This window comes from Python bivittatus, unplaced genomic scaffold, assembly GCF_059951505.1.
Source record: "Python bivittatus isolate LINGU-HERP-01145 unplaced genomic scaffold, Pbiv_v1 ctg000700_np1212, whole genome shotgun sequence".
In the NCBI taxonomy this organism is placed as follows: Eukaryota; Metazoa; Chordata; class Lepidosauria; order Squamata; family Pythonidae; genus Python; species Python bivittatus.
The window spans coordinates 87,842,631-87,856,620 of record NW_028277098.1 but is presented as its reverse complement, the minus strand read 5'-3'; the positions used below and the strand labels follow the sequence as shown (position 1 = coordinate 87,856,620).

Below are 13,990 nucleotides of genomic sequence, written 5' to 3'. Positions count from 1 at the left end.
GACTTTGAAGATGCACAGTTTCAAAGCAACTTTAATCCAGCAACCATGAAAAGCACATGGATCCTATTAGGACCAATTTTAGCTGTTAAAGCAACTTTTGTATCCCAGAAGCAATGTTGTGTGTGGGGGGGTGTCTCTTCTGAAAACAAAAAGCAGGGTGCAGATTTTTTTAAGTAAATAAAATTGTGCGGCCATGCTTGTATAATATGTCTCTTTTGCAGAAAAAAAAATAAAATTAATGCCAGCGCCCCACCTCACCATTTTTTGGGTGAAAGCCCAGCAGCATAAGAAAGGTTTGAGGCTGAGTCCTGTTGCGTTTGGGATAAAATTAAGTCCTGGATCTTTGGACCATTTCACACATAATATAGCAGCATACTTTGAGGTTTGGTTCAAAATACAATCTGGCCAAGAAAATGCAAGCAGTTCCAACTCTTGATGTGTACATGTGCATTTTTTGCAAATCTGGTTGCCACATTTATGCAGCACATAAGACTTACTACTTTTTTCTTTAACAAAATTTATATTTCAGAGGTCAGGCAGCTCTTAGACATCAACAATGGGGGAAAGTTAGCAGCTGAGTAGTAGAGTATCTAATTTGTATTCAGACGGTCCCAGGAGTTGATCTTTTCCAGTTCAAAGTATCCAGTAACAAATGCTGAGAAAGAGAATCAGTCACTAGAGCATCCTGACCTGGTTGAATTAAGACACTGAATGGTATTAAATAGCTTCTTAGGACATGCAGTCCTTCCTCTCTTAAAATTTTAATATTCAGGGTTATTTAGCAGGAGTAGTAGTAAAACACTGCACTTACACAGTTTTAACATAGATGCCCTAGAGTTAACTTTGATTTCTGGTTGCCATAGAAACACGTCCACATAGTTTTTGTAGTAACGGTACAGAAAGGGTTTCCCATTGACTTCTTCTAAGATTTTCTTAACTCCCTTCCAGCCTACAGTCCTGAACTCCCTGGTGGTCTCCTCTTCACTGACTAGTCAGATCCAACTCTGCTTTGTTTCTGAACCCAGACAAGATTGGCCAGGTGCTGTCAACTTATTGAGACAACATAACTTTAGCCATGCATTTTCTATATATATAGTGTGAGCAGTCTGCAGTCCTAGTGTATTTACAGTACAGTTGCCCACTGTTTTGAGGTAGGAAACATAGAAGGTGTAGTGCAGATCCTAAAATAGGTGGAGGGAGGGAGGGAGACCTGTAAGCCTTCTAAAAAAAACCTAAGGTGGGAAAAAATGGGTTCTACCCTTATATATCACTCTGTCTTCCCACTTTGCATCATTACTCCTTGGCCAATGGCTATCAAAAAGATTACAACCTCTGGCACAGGTAAATTTAGAAATTTACATAATTGCCCCTGCTTTTATATTTATATTTCTTACCTTTTGACAAATGAAGAGAGGATTTCCCAAGAAAACTAAAATGGTAGACTATTGTAAACTTCAGCTGGCATTTCTTGTCCCTTGCTTTTAGGTATTCTACCCTCTACACCATGTTTCCAGTATTCTCTCTAGTCCTGGACAAAGATGTCAAAGCAGTAGTGGCCATGTTGTACCCAGAGCTCTACAAAGATCTCCTGAAGGTTCAAAGTTTCTTCCATTCCTATATCTTTCAAGTTTCTGCATGTGACTCTGAGGTTAATGCCTACAAGATGAATTTCATTTTTATTTTTCTGCCCTTTCATTTTTAGGGAAGGCCATTATCTTATAAGACATTTTTAATCTGGGTCTTAATAAGTATCTACCAAGGTAAGAGGTTTCCTTTGTTCATCATGGTGTTTCTGAAAATTTGAAAGGAATTATTCTCCAAAATTGGCTTTGTATAATCCCCTGTCAAAAAAGAAATCCTGCCATTTTCTGGTTCCACTAGTTAGAAAGAGAGCTGGCAAATTTTGGAGAGTCCTGGATTCACTCTCACTGACCACCAGGAGTTCTGTTTAGTTTCTACTGACTGATCAGGTTTCCCCAGACTTTGGCTGTGGTCCTGCTTTCCCCCTGAGCAGAAAGCATGTAGAGTGGCTGGTAAAACTAGTGGTCTGGAGGTAAGCCAGAGATATGCAGCCTAAGAGCAGTTTGATCTCCAGTGTCAATGTGAGCCAGACAGAGCAAGGATCAACAATTTTATAGGATCAGATGGACTCTTGTTGGTCCTTTATATCACCTGATGCCTACCATTTGCAGAACTATGATTCCCCTTTCTGCAGTGATGGAATTACAGCACAGCAGAGATGAACCCAGCAAGCTGTCACAGATAGTAAGGTTCTTGGTTCTGTTGCTGTTATTCCACCCTTGAAACTGCTGGTACATTAAAGTGGTTCTAATGAAGACAGTTGCAGTCTCTTCTCCCACATGTTCCTTGGCAAAATCATTGTTACTATCACAGCTTTCTTCCACTCCATAAGTCAAATGCTGCATACCAAAACTATTTTGTCCAGCTGATGGGCTTCATTCATATAAGTCTTCCTCCATTTTTCTACTAAGAGCTGCAGCTTGTAAGTACTCCAAGTAGCCTGAAGCAATACTTCCTAGAGCTTTGCTGCATGCTTACCATTCTTACTGAGTTATACCTTGAAGCTATACCTTTTGGGGATCTGCCTTTCATCAGTTGCATTTCTGCTGATCAGCAGAAGGAAAAGGAAAGCTGTAGCCTAGAACCCAAGAAATAATTGAATTCAGTGAGGGAGTTGAAAAGACTTTGTCCTGAAATCAGTTTTCTGGCTATGAAGTATAATAGTGGTGGTTCACACTCAGGAAGTAAGATAGAGATTCCACTGCTAAAGCAAAAGAAGTATTGCAACCAATTGTCCATCCGTTTTCAAGTATATCTTTTCATTCACAAGGGCAACTACTTTTTGTCATCTTTGTTAATTTAGAAAAGCAGCGTTGGGAAGATAAACATGTTGGGACAATAATAGAGATGCATATTACAACAGAAATTATTTTTCACGGGCTAAATCCATGCTGGAAACAGTGTCAAGGCCTTCATACAGAACACATAGCTTCTGGTCAGTCAGAAAAAGTGAGACATCGTGGGAAAGATTTCTAAGCCAAGAGTCTTCTCCTATTACATTCTGTGGGTCGGATGACTTCACCCCTTGATGGATCACACCATGCAATTTGGCTAGTAGCTATTGCCCAAGAATGGCCCAAAACCAAGCTCAACCCAGATGGTGGAAAGGTTATTCTCTAAGTCTGTATTTTATGGCTTAATCTTGAGTCACTGGTCAAATTGCTCTTCAAATTAGGCTGTGGATTACTCATCAGTGCAGATTACTCATGCTGAGGACATGACATGTCTGCAGCTGAATCTCTAGGATATTGTGAAGCCATTCTCTGATCAGCCAGAAGCAGAATGCAAAGTAATTCTTGTCTCCCCATCCCATCTCCTCACATGCTCACCTACCTTTATTATATACATATGAGTGTGTGTCTGTGTCAGTGAATGTACAGTAAGTCCTGCTGAGCTTAATGGATCTTGCTGCTTATGTATGCTTTAGATTATAGCTAAGAATAAATTCCAGTCAAACTTGCAAGATTCTGTTATTATAGCCAATCTCTATAAAAATAGTTTTAGCCTTTTTGTGAAGTTGATTTCCTGGTCTGGTTTACCTAGTGCGGCTGACAGAATCATAGACTTGGAAGGAGGTTTTTAGGCCATAGAGTCCAATGCCCTTGCTTTGAAGCAGTGCCTATGAAGTAGGAAGGATTACTGTTGGAAGAAAACAATAATCCATGCACACAGGTATGAGAGAGCACTGATTCCTGAAAGTATATTTTCCTTGGATTCAAAGCCAGTGGTCTCTCTTCCCGTGTTTCCTCCTGTGTGTGTGGTAAACTGGTTTGTTGTTTCCCAGTCTTGCTCGGGCCTGTCGCCTGTTTACATTCTCATGTTCCTACCCTGTGAAATGCCAGCTACTAACAAAATCTGGCCATCATCAATTCCAGCTCCCAACTCTATTTGGGAATTCAGATTAGAGCATCCCTGAGAGATGAATGTTTTGCCTCACCTTGAGCATGTCTAATGATGGAGAACCCACCAGCCCTCTGAGCAACTTGTTCCACTAAGGAATTGCAATACTATAAGGAAATCTTTAACAGTTAAATACTTCTTTTGTCTTGTGCTGTTTTTGTGTTTTTTGTATTGTTCTTTGTTTTTAGCTGTTATAACCATTGTAAACTGCTCAGAGTTGCTGGGAGTTGGGTGGCATATACCTGTCATAAATTATTCCTATTATTAATTCTGTTTTCAAACTAATGTCATGTAAAAAATAATAAATTCTGCATTTTTCTTACAAGTTTTCATTAAGTTTGGTGAAAGACAGTTTGCTGTCTTTCAAAAAATACAGTAGTACTCTCTTCTGCCTCCAACAATAGTATAAACTCAAAAATGGCAGCAAAGAAATTCACAAGACCTGAGAATAAAGGTAGGAAAAAAATAGAACCTTGTTTCACAGAGGAAGAAAACTTTTTAGCAATTGCAAGGCCAGTTTCAACACATTATTCCAAATACAGTATATGCAGAAAGCCCTTGTGGATGTGGAACTGGAGCATGCTGTTCCTAGCCTGGTAGATACAGAAGTCAGTGGAAATACATGCAAGCATCCGAGCGTACTAGCACAGTCTTCCTCTGTGTCGAGCATGCAGGAGAAAGAAAGTTCCCATCTGATTTTGTAGTATGGAAATGGGACTGGGCTTTCACAAGAGAATCAGAGCTTCCTAGCATTCCTGTGCCAATTTCCAAACAGGCCAGTAAACATTTTTGCAGGACAGGCTCCTTTGCTTTGCAGGCTTATTTACAAAGCTAGAATGAATCATGTTGAAACAGAGTCACTAGATAAATATAAAATCACTCCATACACACTAATCATTTCTCTTTAGGAAACCGCATTGGTACAATGATACCAACTCCCCTTCAGAATAGGCCAGGTCAAGAAACTGACACTGCAAGGACTATGAGAACTCTATTTTATGTTGATAGGGTATAATAACAGAATGTTGAAATCCTGCTTCTGCAGTGATCAAGTACCAAAGCCAATTCTAGTGGGGAGATGCAGTCCTGCAAGTTTATAGATTGAATTATTCAGCCTTCCCCACCTTGTGACAGCTTTGTACTGGGCTGGCTGACAATTACAGACTCATTCCATCAGGAGGGTAATAGGTTTGATCATACGCAGGTTGAATGAGAAGTAATGCTTCCACCCCCATAATTTTAATAAATGAAACAGGAAGATAATTCTTGAAATGAGCACTTTTGTTACATGTATTTACTTCTCCACATAATTACTACCATTCACTAAACACTTCTGCCAATGATGAACAAGCTTCTTAAAGCTTTCACAAAAGAACTCCACTCTTAAGCCAGGTCCTGATAGTCCTTTCCATCTCTTCATTTGAGTCCAGCAAATGCCCACAAAGGTATTCTTCCAGTTTGGCAAAAAGGTGGCAGTTGCATGGTGTCAAGTCTGGGTTGTATGGTGGGTAAGGTAAAATGGTGAGATCCAACTTCACAATTGCCTCTTCAGCAGCTCATGAGATGCAAGACCTAGCACTGTATTGTCACAACAAAATTTCCTTTTTGTGCTTCTGAACTCTGCTAGTTTCAAAGTTTTGAGTATTGCAAAATAGCTCATTTCAAGGATTATTTGGAGGCATTACTTTTCATTCAACCATGTACATTATAGCTAGTCTACAACAATTGTCATTTTGGTTGATGCTGTAATTCCTTCTTTCATTTTCTCTAATTACAGGCAGCATAATTATGTATGGTGCACTTCTGCTTTTTGAGTCCGAATTCGTCCACATTGTGGCAATTTCCTTCACATCCTTGATCATCACTGAACTGTTGATGGTGGCACTGACCATCCAGACGTGGCATTGGCTCATGATAGTGGCAGAATTACTCAGCCTCTCATGCTACATTGCCTCGCTGGTCTTCTTACATGAATTTATTGGTAACTGCCTTTTGTTTTGTCTTCCTTAAAACTTTCTCAATCAATTACTTGCAAAATGCAAGAGCACCAATATTGTGCTAAATAGTGATGTTAGAAATTGTTGATAGTTTATCCATTACATTTTTACTGAAATTGTGAAGTGTAGGCAGTTTGGTATGAATTATTTTGCAACTGTAGGAGATACTCAACTGAAATGTTTCTGATCAAGCTTGATATAAACATCAAGAAAGATGATCTCATAGGAATGGAAGATCAAGATTAACAATAAGAAGCATATCTTGGTTTCAAACCAGTATGTGTCTCAGCTACTTGCTTAAGGGCTGGAAGGGGTGGGGTGGGGTTATAAAAGCTGGAGTGAGAAGCCTTCTAGAAAAGAAAGGCTTCACAGCTGTTCTGAAATTGCAGAGATGGGAAATCACCCAACTATCCCCCACAGTTTCCCTAATTGACGCTTTTTCTGTCAACTAATATATGTTTACTAAGGACTTGTTTTCTATCTATTGTTAGTTGGGTCATGTCGTGAAAATGGAACAAATCAAGTAATTGAAGGGTTTGACAGTAGAGAGAGAACATTAGAACATTTCAGCTCATTTGCATAGCTGTCTCAAATTTACAGTGAAACAGTAGTTGTGTCCTTGATTGACAATTGGAATGGTCCCAAATCTGAAACTGTCAATGCTGAATTTTAAGTTTACAAAATTTCTATTTTTATTCTCCACTTCTGTGCAAAATTTGACAGGTAGCTTTTTAATATACAGTATATATTATTCCGCAGCAAAACTTAGCGCTGGATACCAAGTTTCATGTGCAGATTTGTACTTCAAAGTATAACTCTCTTGATTTTATTTTAAAAAGTCAGAGTTTTATTTTCCAGTTATAAATTTAAATCCATTTTGTTGGTCTTAAGAGTCCTGTTCTACCTTTTAAAATGTCCAGACATTATTTAGCAAGAAAATATGTTAGGGAATAATCCTGCGCTGAAAGACTATGGGAAATGGCTGAAATGAGTAAATCATCTTTCCAGTCATCTCATCTGCCCCTAGAATTGGCCCTTGGTGATGTAAAGAAAACTTCCACTGTCACTAAAAATCTGCTAGGCAGAATTCTACTAGCATTGACGTAGGGCCATCAGAACTGTGCTGTAAAAATCCAGAAGGCTTCTAGAATGCTGCAAAGAGACAATTTTAATTTTTTTTTTATTGCCATCTAATAGTCATCTGGATTTTTGCAACTGGTAGCCTTAATTGAGGATTAATATGAGGCCTGTTGGATCCATGTGAACTGCTATAGTTAATTTTTTTTCTCTGTACTCAGCAGGCTGGGGATAGGAAAACAAATGGGCCCCAAAGGTAAAATTAAAACTCATTGCTATGGTATTGCCATGAACTGGCGGGGGTTTTGCTAAGCAACAAACTGGTATCATTAGAGTTTCCTGTTAATTCAGTGATTCAGAGTTCATAACTCCATTATAGTTGCTACCAAAATAGATGGACTATTTAAGATAACACCTGCAATGGGATTCTTAATCTGTATTTTTATTAAAAGCTAACAAAACTAGCTGTGAAAACATGTTTTTTTAGTTACAGTACATGACAGACAACCATCTTCTTCTTTCTTGTAGATGTTTACTTCATAACAACCTTATCATTCTTATGGAAGGTGACTGTGATCACCCTAGTCAGCTGTCTTCCTCTCTATGTCCTCAAATATCTGAGACGAAGGTTTTCTCCCCCAAGTTATTCAAAACTCACATCATAGGAGCAAGAACTCACTTTTCTTCTTTGCACAGTACTTACAGACTCAATAAATGTGTATTCGTCATAATCAGAGCGATGTCTGACAGTTGGATAAGGAATCTGCATTGGCTGGAGAACACTGCTGAAAGACTGAATAATTCAGTTAAAAGAAATATCTCACAGTCAAACGAAGCAGGGAGAACTTACATGGGTGATCCAGTTTTGTCACTTTATATTTATCAAACTGAAAACAAATGCATGTAACTGGGAAGAAAAAGCTGTCTGCCTGTGTCTACTTATCTGGAAAGTGCTGAGTCAGCTGTTGATATGACAATTTTTTCAAATGTATTTTCCTTTTTTATGGGGGTTGACTTATTTAATTTCCTCATTTTTTTTATTGCTACTTAACTTTTGAGTTCAGGTCCTCATTGTAAACATTTTCTGTGCCTTGGGAAATGCTTTCAACTGAGTGACACAACAGTGTACAGTTAGCAGGCCACTGTACATACCTCATGCCGTGCTGACCTCTTTGATGTGGTCCAATGCAAATCAAAGTTACTGATTTCTATTGGCTACAATTTCCTTGAATTCTCTGAGAAAAAGGAATTCACAGACGAGTATTTCCAGTTATGACATCTTGTGATTGTTTTCTAAAGGGAATACGTGTTGCTCATAAAGAGGAAATTATTGAAAAGATTTGGGGGAGAAGAAAATTGTAGCCCCATATCCTGGTTCTGCAAGGACAAACAGCCCATTTATTAACACTAATGTGAGAGTGGAAAATGGATGGCAGAAAGTAAGTTGAACAGTCAGAAGCTTAAGTTTCACCCTACAATTCACCCCCATTACTTCTGCAACCTCCAGCTGTCTTTCCTGAGGTTTCTTCCAAATGGTTCATCAACTAAAAACAAGCTTGGCTGCCAAAACCAAAGAGAATAAAGTGAATGAGATAATTGACAGGTAAGAAAAAGGATCAGACATTAGGGCTGGGAAAGTCTCTAAGAGTTATTGAACAAATGTTTGCGCAAAGCTCCCCTCTGAAGCTCCTTCACAAACTTTTAGTCATGTTGTTTTGTGTCATTCTGGAAGATGCTTTGCTCATATGTGTGCAAGAGCATCTTCTGGCCAATGGAACGCCCAGAAGGGACTCAGACGGATGCAGAAGTTGTTACCTCTATGGCTTGATCTGTTCTGTCCAGGCATAAAGCTCCTTGTCACTGCCTTCTTGGATACTTGTTAAACATCCCTATTAAGATTCTTAATGCTAATTCTCCCAAGCATATCCCCCAGCTCAAATCACCACTAACCACCAAGTCTGTGCTCGATGAGGTAATGAATATTTTCTCCTAGTATGCAGGTTTTATTAGACTTTTCCCCAAGTTCTTTATGGCAATTATAAATGTGCAGTTGGATCCTCGCTCTGGACAAGTGGAGAAGAAAAAGTGGGAAATCTTCTTTGCTGGTCTTTGCTGCTTCATCTTCCTTTTCATTTCCTTCACTGCTCTATGAAAAAGGAAAAATTCTCCCCACTGAGCAAATGGCACTAGGCTGATTTGAGCATTGTGGCACTTGGAGTTTAGATTTCGTGTAGGGGAGAGATGGGGTCTAGAATGTTATACTCAGCTAAAATATTGTTATCAGTTTAGTTGAGCAAATCCTTTGAACTCTGATGCTTCAAACTGGACACAGTATTCCAAGTGGGCTATGACTAGGCAGAGTAGAGTGGAATAATTACTCTCACGATCTGGATTCTGTATTAATCCACATTAATGCACCCCAAGATAACATTTGTAGCGGCTGCATCACACAGCTGGCTCATATTTAATTTCTGGTCAGTAAGGACATCCAGATCCTATCACATACACTGCTGTCCAGCCAGGTCTCCCCCTTCCTGTACTGGCACCTTTCATTTTTTGGTCTTCCCAAATGCAGAATTTAACATTTCTCTGTGTTAAACTCCATCCTCTTCACTTCAACCCATCACTTAAGCCTGATTAGATATTTTGAATCTTATTTCGTTCCTGAAAAGCATTAGCTGCTCCCGGCTTGGTGTCAATCTGCAGACTTGACAAACATCCTCAACTCCCTCATTCAAGTCATTGATGAAAACGTTGAACAGCATAGGATATTGTGATAGCGTTCCACTTGAAACTTTCCTTCAAGTGGAAATGAGCCCTTTTTGAGCATGGTCATTGAGCCAATTTTGAGTCCAACAGCAATATCATCTAGACCAGAAGACAGACACAAAATAGGAATTAAGAATTACTGCTTTTTCCTTGCAATGGACCTTTGCAACTTCTTTTGCTTTATTTTAATTTCTGACATACCCTAATACCCAATTCTAGATTGAAAATACCATTTCCCCCCCTCTTTTTGGTTTTAACTTAGTACATAGGTTTGCCTGTGCTGTACAGCAGACCGGGCAATGACGCTGTCTAATGATTTCAATAAGATCTTGTTGAATTGGGCCTGTTGTTTTAGTAGCAGTGAAAAATTTTTATGGGGTCAGTTTGTTAATTCAATGGACAATGTTCCTCCTTTCTCATCTGTGCTTAGGAGCAACAATGGCAGAGTTTTATTTTGAGAGATGGACTATAATATAGTGTGGTCAACAGCCAGTGATTCACTATTTAGTTAGCTTAAATTAATTCACTGCTAGGTGCCTTCCAGATAAGCTGATTACACCTATAAACCCCAACCAATGCAGTGAACAGTCATGTGATTCGGAATTCTGGGAGCTGTACTCAAACACATCTGAAGGACAGAAAATTGGGGAATGTTGAAACTATGTTCAGCATTTTCATTATCTCTCTTTGTTTTGCATTTCTAAAGGCCAAGTTAATTTGTGTAAGGATACCTTTTGCATGCACACATCTTAATGGGAGAGGCACATTCACTTGAATAATACATTTCATTGTTTTTCATAATGCAATGATCATCTTTCCATTGCTGGCCATATTAACACATGTAACAAAAAAGGGAATGCATTTATTGAACTGAATAAATGCATTTATTGAATTTAATAACTCAGTTAAGGAACTCCTATATAGCCGCAGTAACAAGGACTAATGTAATCTGTTGTGTAACACATTTTATGGACTCTCTCTGACTTATTGCTTTTGTAGCTAACAGCTTACACTGACTAGTCTGAAATGTCTTTCTTTCTGAAAGTCAGCTGCATGGTTTAAGTTTTTGGGTCCTTTAAAAAAGTAATTATAAAGAGCTAGTTGTACTTAAGGAGAAAATGAAGTACCTTTCTGTAAAGATTTTGAATTTTGATAATCCTATGTCTCGGGGAGTATGCCTGTTCAGTCCCATTGAACTGAAATGGAAGTTGCACAAATGTACTCTTTAGAATGAACTGTAGTATTTTCAGTTGGATTTACACTAGCAAACATTGTTCTAGATTGTGCTTTACTCTTTGGAAAATAGGAGATGATTTGGCAGCATTACTTAAGGTGGAAAATATTTGCAGTTCATCTACAGCTTTATGGAAATTGCCGATAAATATGATTTCTTTTTGCAGGTGGTTACTAAAACATTTTTGGATCAATACAGTGATACTCTCCCCATGTTGCTGGGTCATTAAATCAGTCCAGTTATGTTCCTAATACATTCCTGATTATTCTCTGTTCCTTGCCACTTCTGAATCTTAAGTGCATTCCCAGATAAAGTAGAGTGGAAATTCTGGGCACACTTCGGAGTAACTCTTCTTGAACTCACTGGGGCTTATGCGTAAGAAAGTATACATTAGACTGGGCTGTAAAGGACACTTTCCTTTACATGACTGAAGGATCCAGAAGTAAAATACTATTATCCTAATCCTGTGTAATGAAAGAGACTGCAAATGGGGAGGTTAGTTGGTTGATACAAGTGAAATAGCTGCTATTTCTTCTATTTTTTTTTCCTGCAGGAGAGGGGATAGGCACTGATATATTTGGGGAAAGGGCACAAAACTTGCATTTTATTTTTTTTTACCAACTATAGCTACTTCCTTACAGTATCTTTTATTTTTTTATATAACTTTGGTGCTTGTATAGAGTAGTTTTCCCCAATTAATTACCTTTCATTTTTGTTGGACTTCTGTTATTCCTAATCAGCTAGGAATAGTGAGAATTGAAATTTGGCATCTCTGGAGGATGCAAAGTTGGGAAAAGTTGGTGTAGTGGAATTATGATGTTAATTCTCAGTGATGTCAGCCATTGTCCATTGGATGCTTAAATAGCCCCACTGCACAAAGAATTTACAAGAATAGAGACAAAGATACCAAGAAAGCAAGATATCTACTATTACTGTTTAAACACTGGGACATTTTGATAACTGCACAAATTCTGTAACGGTGTTGATTTCACATTGGAAATAAGCCTATGTGGTCATTACATTGATAGGGAACACTTGGGGATAAACCCATGATGGAATGCGTCAGGGTGAGTGAACCTTTTCCCCTTCGAAAGTAATTGAACTACAGTTTCCAGTAGCCCCAGACAGCAGGACCATTGGTAAGGGGTGCCGGGAGCTGTAATTTATTCGAGAGTTGAGAGTCCATAGATTCCCCGCCCTGGACTGCATCAGTTGCCACTTGATGCTGAGGCAAATGCTTTCAGTTCATGACTCTTGCATGCTGGGCCTGGTTAGAAGACTTGCATGACATGAAAACAGAAATGTTCCTTTTAGGACCTTTATGAGTCCTTGGGCACTTAAGGCATGGAATCATTAACGAGACTTTTCATTTGTAGGACCTTCTTTCATTTAGGCCTTTGTGAGGACTGCATTTTGCGCCTTGCCTTTTCCTCTTGGCAGATGATGCCATCATCTCCAGTGCCAAATTTCCTTTGGACTCAGATACATAACTTACGCCTGAGGGCCACGCAGTGCTTTATGCAATAGGTCAAGGGCCATGCTCCAAAAAATGGAACTAAGATCCATTTAAGCTCTCCCCATTTCAAAAAGTGAAAAAAGACCAAAAATTCTGGGAGGGTCTCTGGGGAGCACAGAAGGGAACACCACATACAGCCTCCTAGTGATGCTTTTTGTACTTCTACCTTGCAACATGCATATCATACAAGAGTACTATCTTAAGGAAATATCCCTGAGGTGGATCCTTATACAGGTAGTCCTCGTTTAGGGACCATTCACAGTTATGACAGTGATGAAAAAGTAACTTTACTACCAATCCTCGCATTTACGAGCTTCACAGGTCTGTAAAGCAAAAGGAAAGCTGAAGTGAGATCATATGCACAGTTGTGGTTTCACTTAGTGATTGCTTCATTTAACAACTGAGTTGCTGGTCTAAATTGTGGTCACTAAATGAGGACTACCTGTATATTAGATACATTAGAGCCAATGATGGCTTACTAATAGAAATCCAAGGGGAGGAGATTGTCTGCCCAATAATCCCATTTCTGCAGCAGATTAGGAATAGTATTTAATAATCCTCCAAAGACTACATCAACGAGTAACACATCTAGCATAGTCTCATTACAGAAAACTAAGACTGAGGATTAAGGCTGGATGTAAAACTCATGCCTGAGCATTTTAAATGGAACAGTTCAAGGGGGAATATATTTCATTTTCCCTGAACACTTAAACTTGTGCTTGAGAGTATTCCAAATCTTTCTGTTAATTGTGACCAGGTTGGTTACCATCACCTAATAAAATATGTATTTCTAAGCTTTTCAAATGTAGAGCAGAAAACCCTTCCTCTCTCTCCTGTGTTGGAGGAATGAATCCCAATGTCAAATTATTTGTGATGCTAATGTTTTGTACTTGTCCTCTTGTCAATTGAAATGTGCATATTCTTGATCAAAGAGAAATATACATGCAAATTATGTAATTGTCATGTGCAGTTCCATGTTGCAGATGTGTAAGAACTTTTAAAAAGGGAATGGTTTAAAACAAGTTAACAATAAATTTTATGGAACTTCATATCTACTTGATTTGGCAGTGTTGTCAAGGTACTGTCTTGGTCAAATCTTGAAATTTCTTCGCCTCTGTTTTCTATTGCTACAGTCTCAGGTTAACATGGATTTAGCATGACCATCACACTAGGTGATCATAATAAACATAAAGAAGAATCTTCTGCATTAGATAAGTACACATGTGGAAGAGATAAAATAACAATTGGCAGATAATAGTAAGGCTGGAAGGGGGTCAAAGGGAATGCTCCAATCAGGCAGAAACTAGTGCAGTTAGAAGAAATTTACTTAAGAAAATGGGTCTTAAGTAAAGATTTGAATGGATCTAGGTAATTGGACCCAGCACTATCCAGTTGCTGCTCTTCCACTGTGTAGTC

At 38.7% G+C, this 13,990-nt stretch overlaps 1 protein-coding gene across 1 annotated transcript in view; it reads left to right on the top strand.

Annotated features, from left to right (window-relative positions):
• The window catches only part of ATP9A (ATPase phospholipid transporting 9A), a 96,459-nt gene extending 82,836 nt beyond the window's left edge, over positions 1-13,623 (top strand). Inside the window, exons 25-28 of the mRNA XM_007423740.4 lie at positions 1,486-1,594; positions 1,703-1,760; positions 5,759-5,962; positions 7,584-13,623. Of these exons, the coding sequence (XP_007423802.1) occupies positions 1,486-1,594; positions 1,703-1,760; positions 5,759-5,962; positions 7,584-7,720 (508 nt within the window). The 3' untranslated portion in view covers positions 7,721-13,623. The remainder of the gene's footprint in view (positions 1-1,485; positions 1,595-1,702; positions 1,761-5,758; positions 5,963-7,583) is intronic.
• The last annotated feature ends 367 nt before the right edge of the window (positions 13,624-13,990 follow it).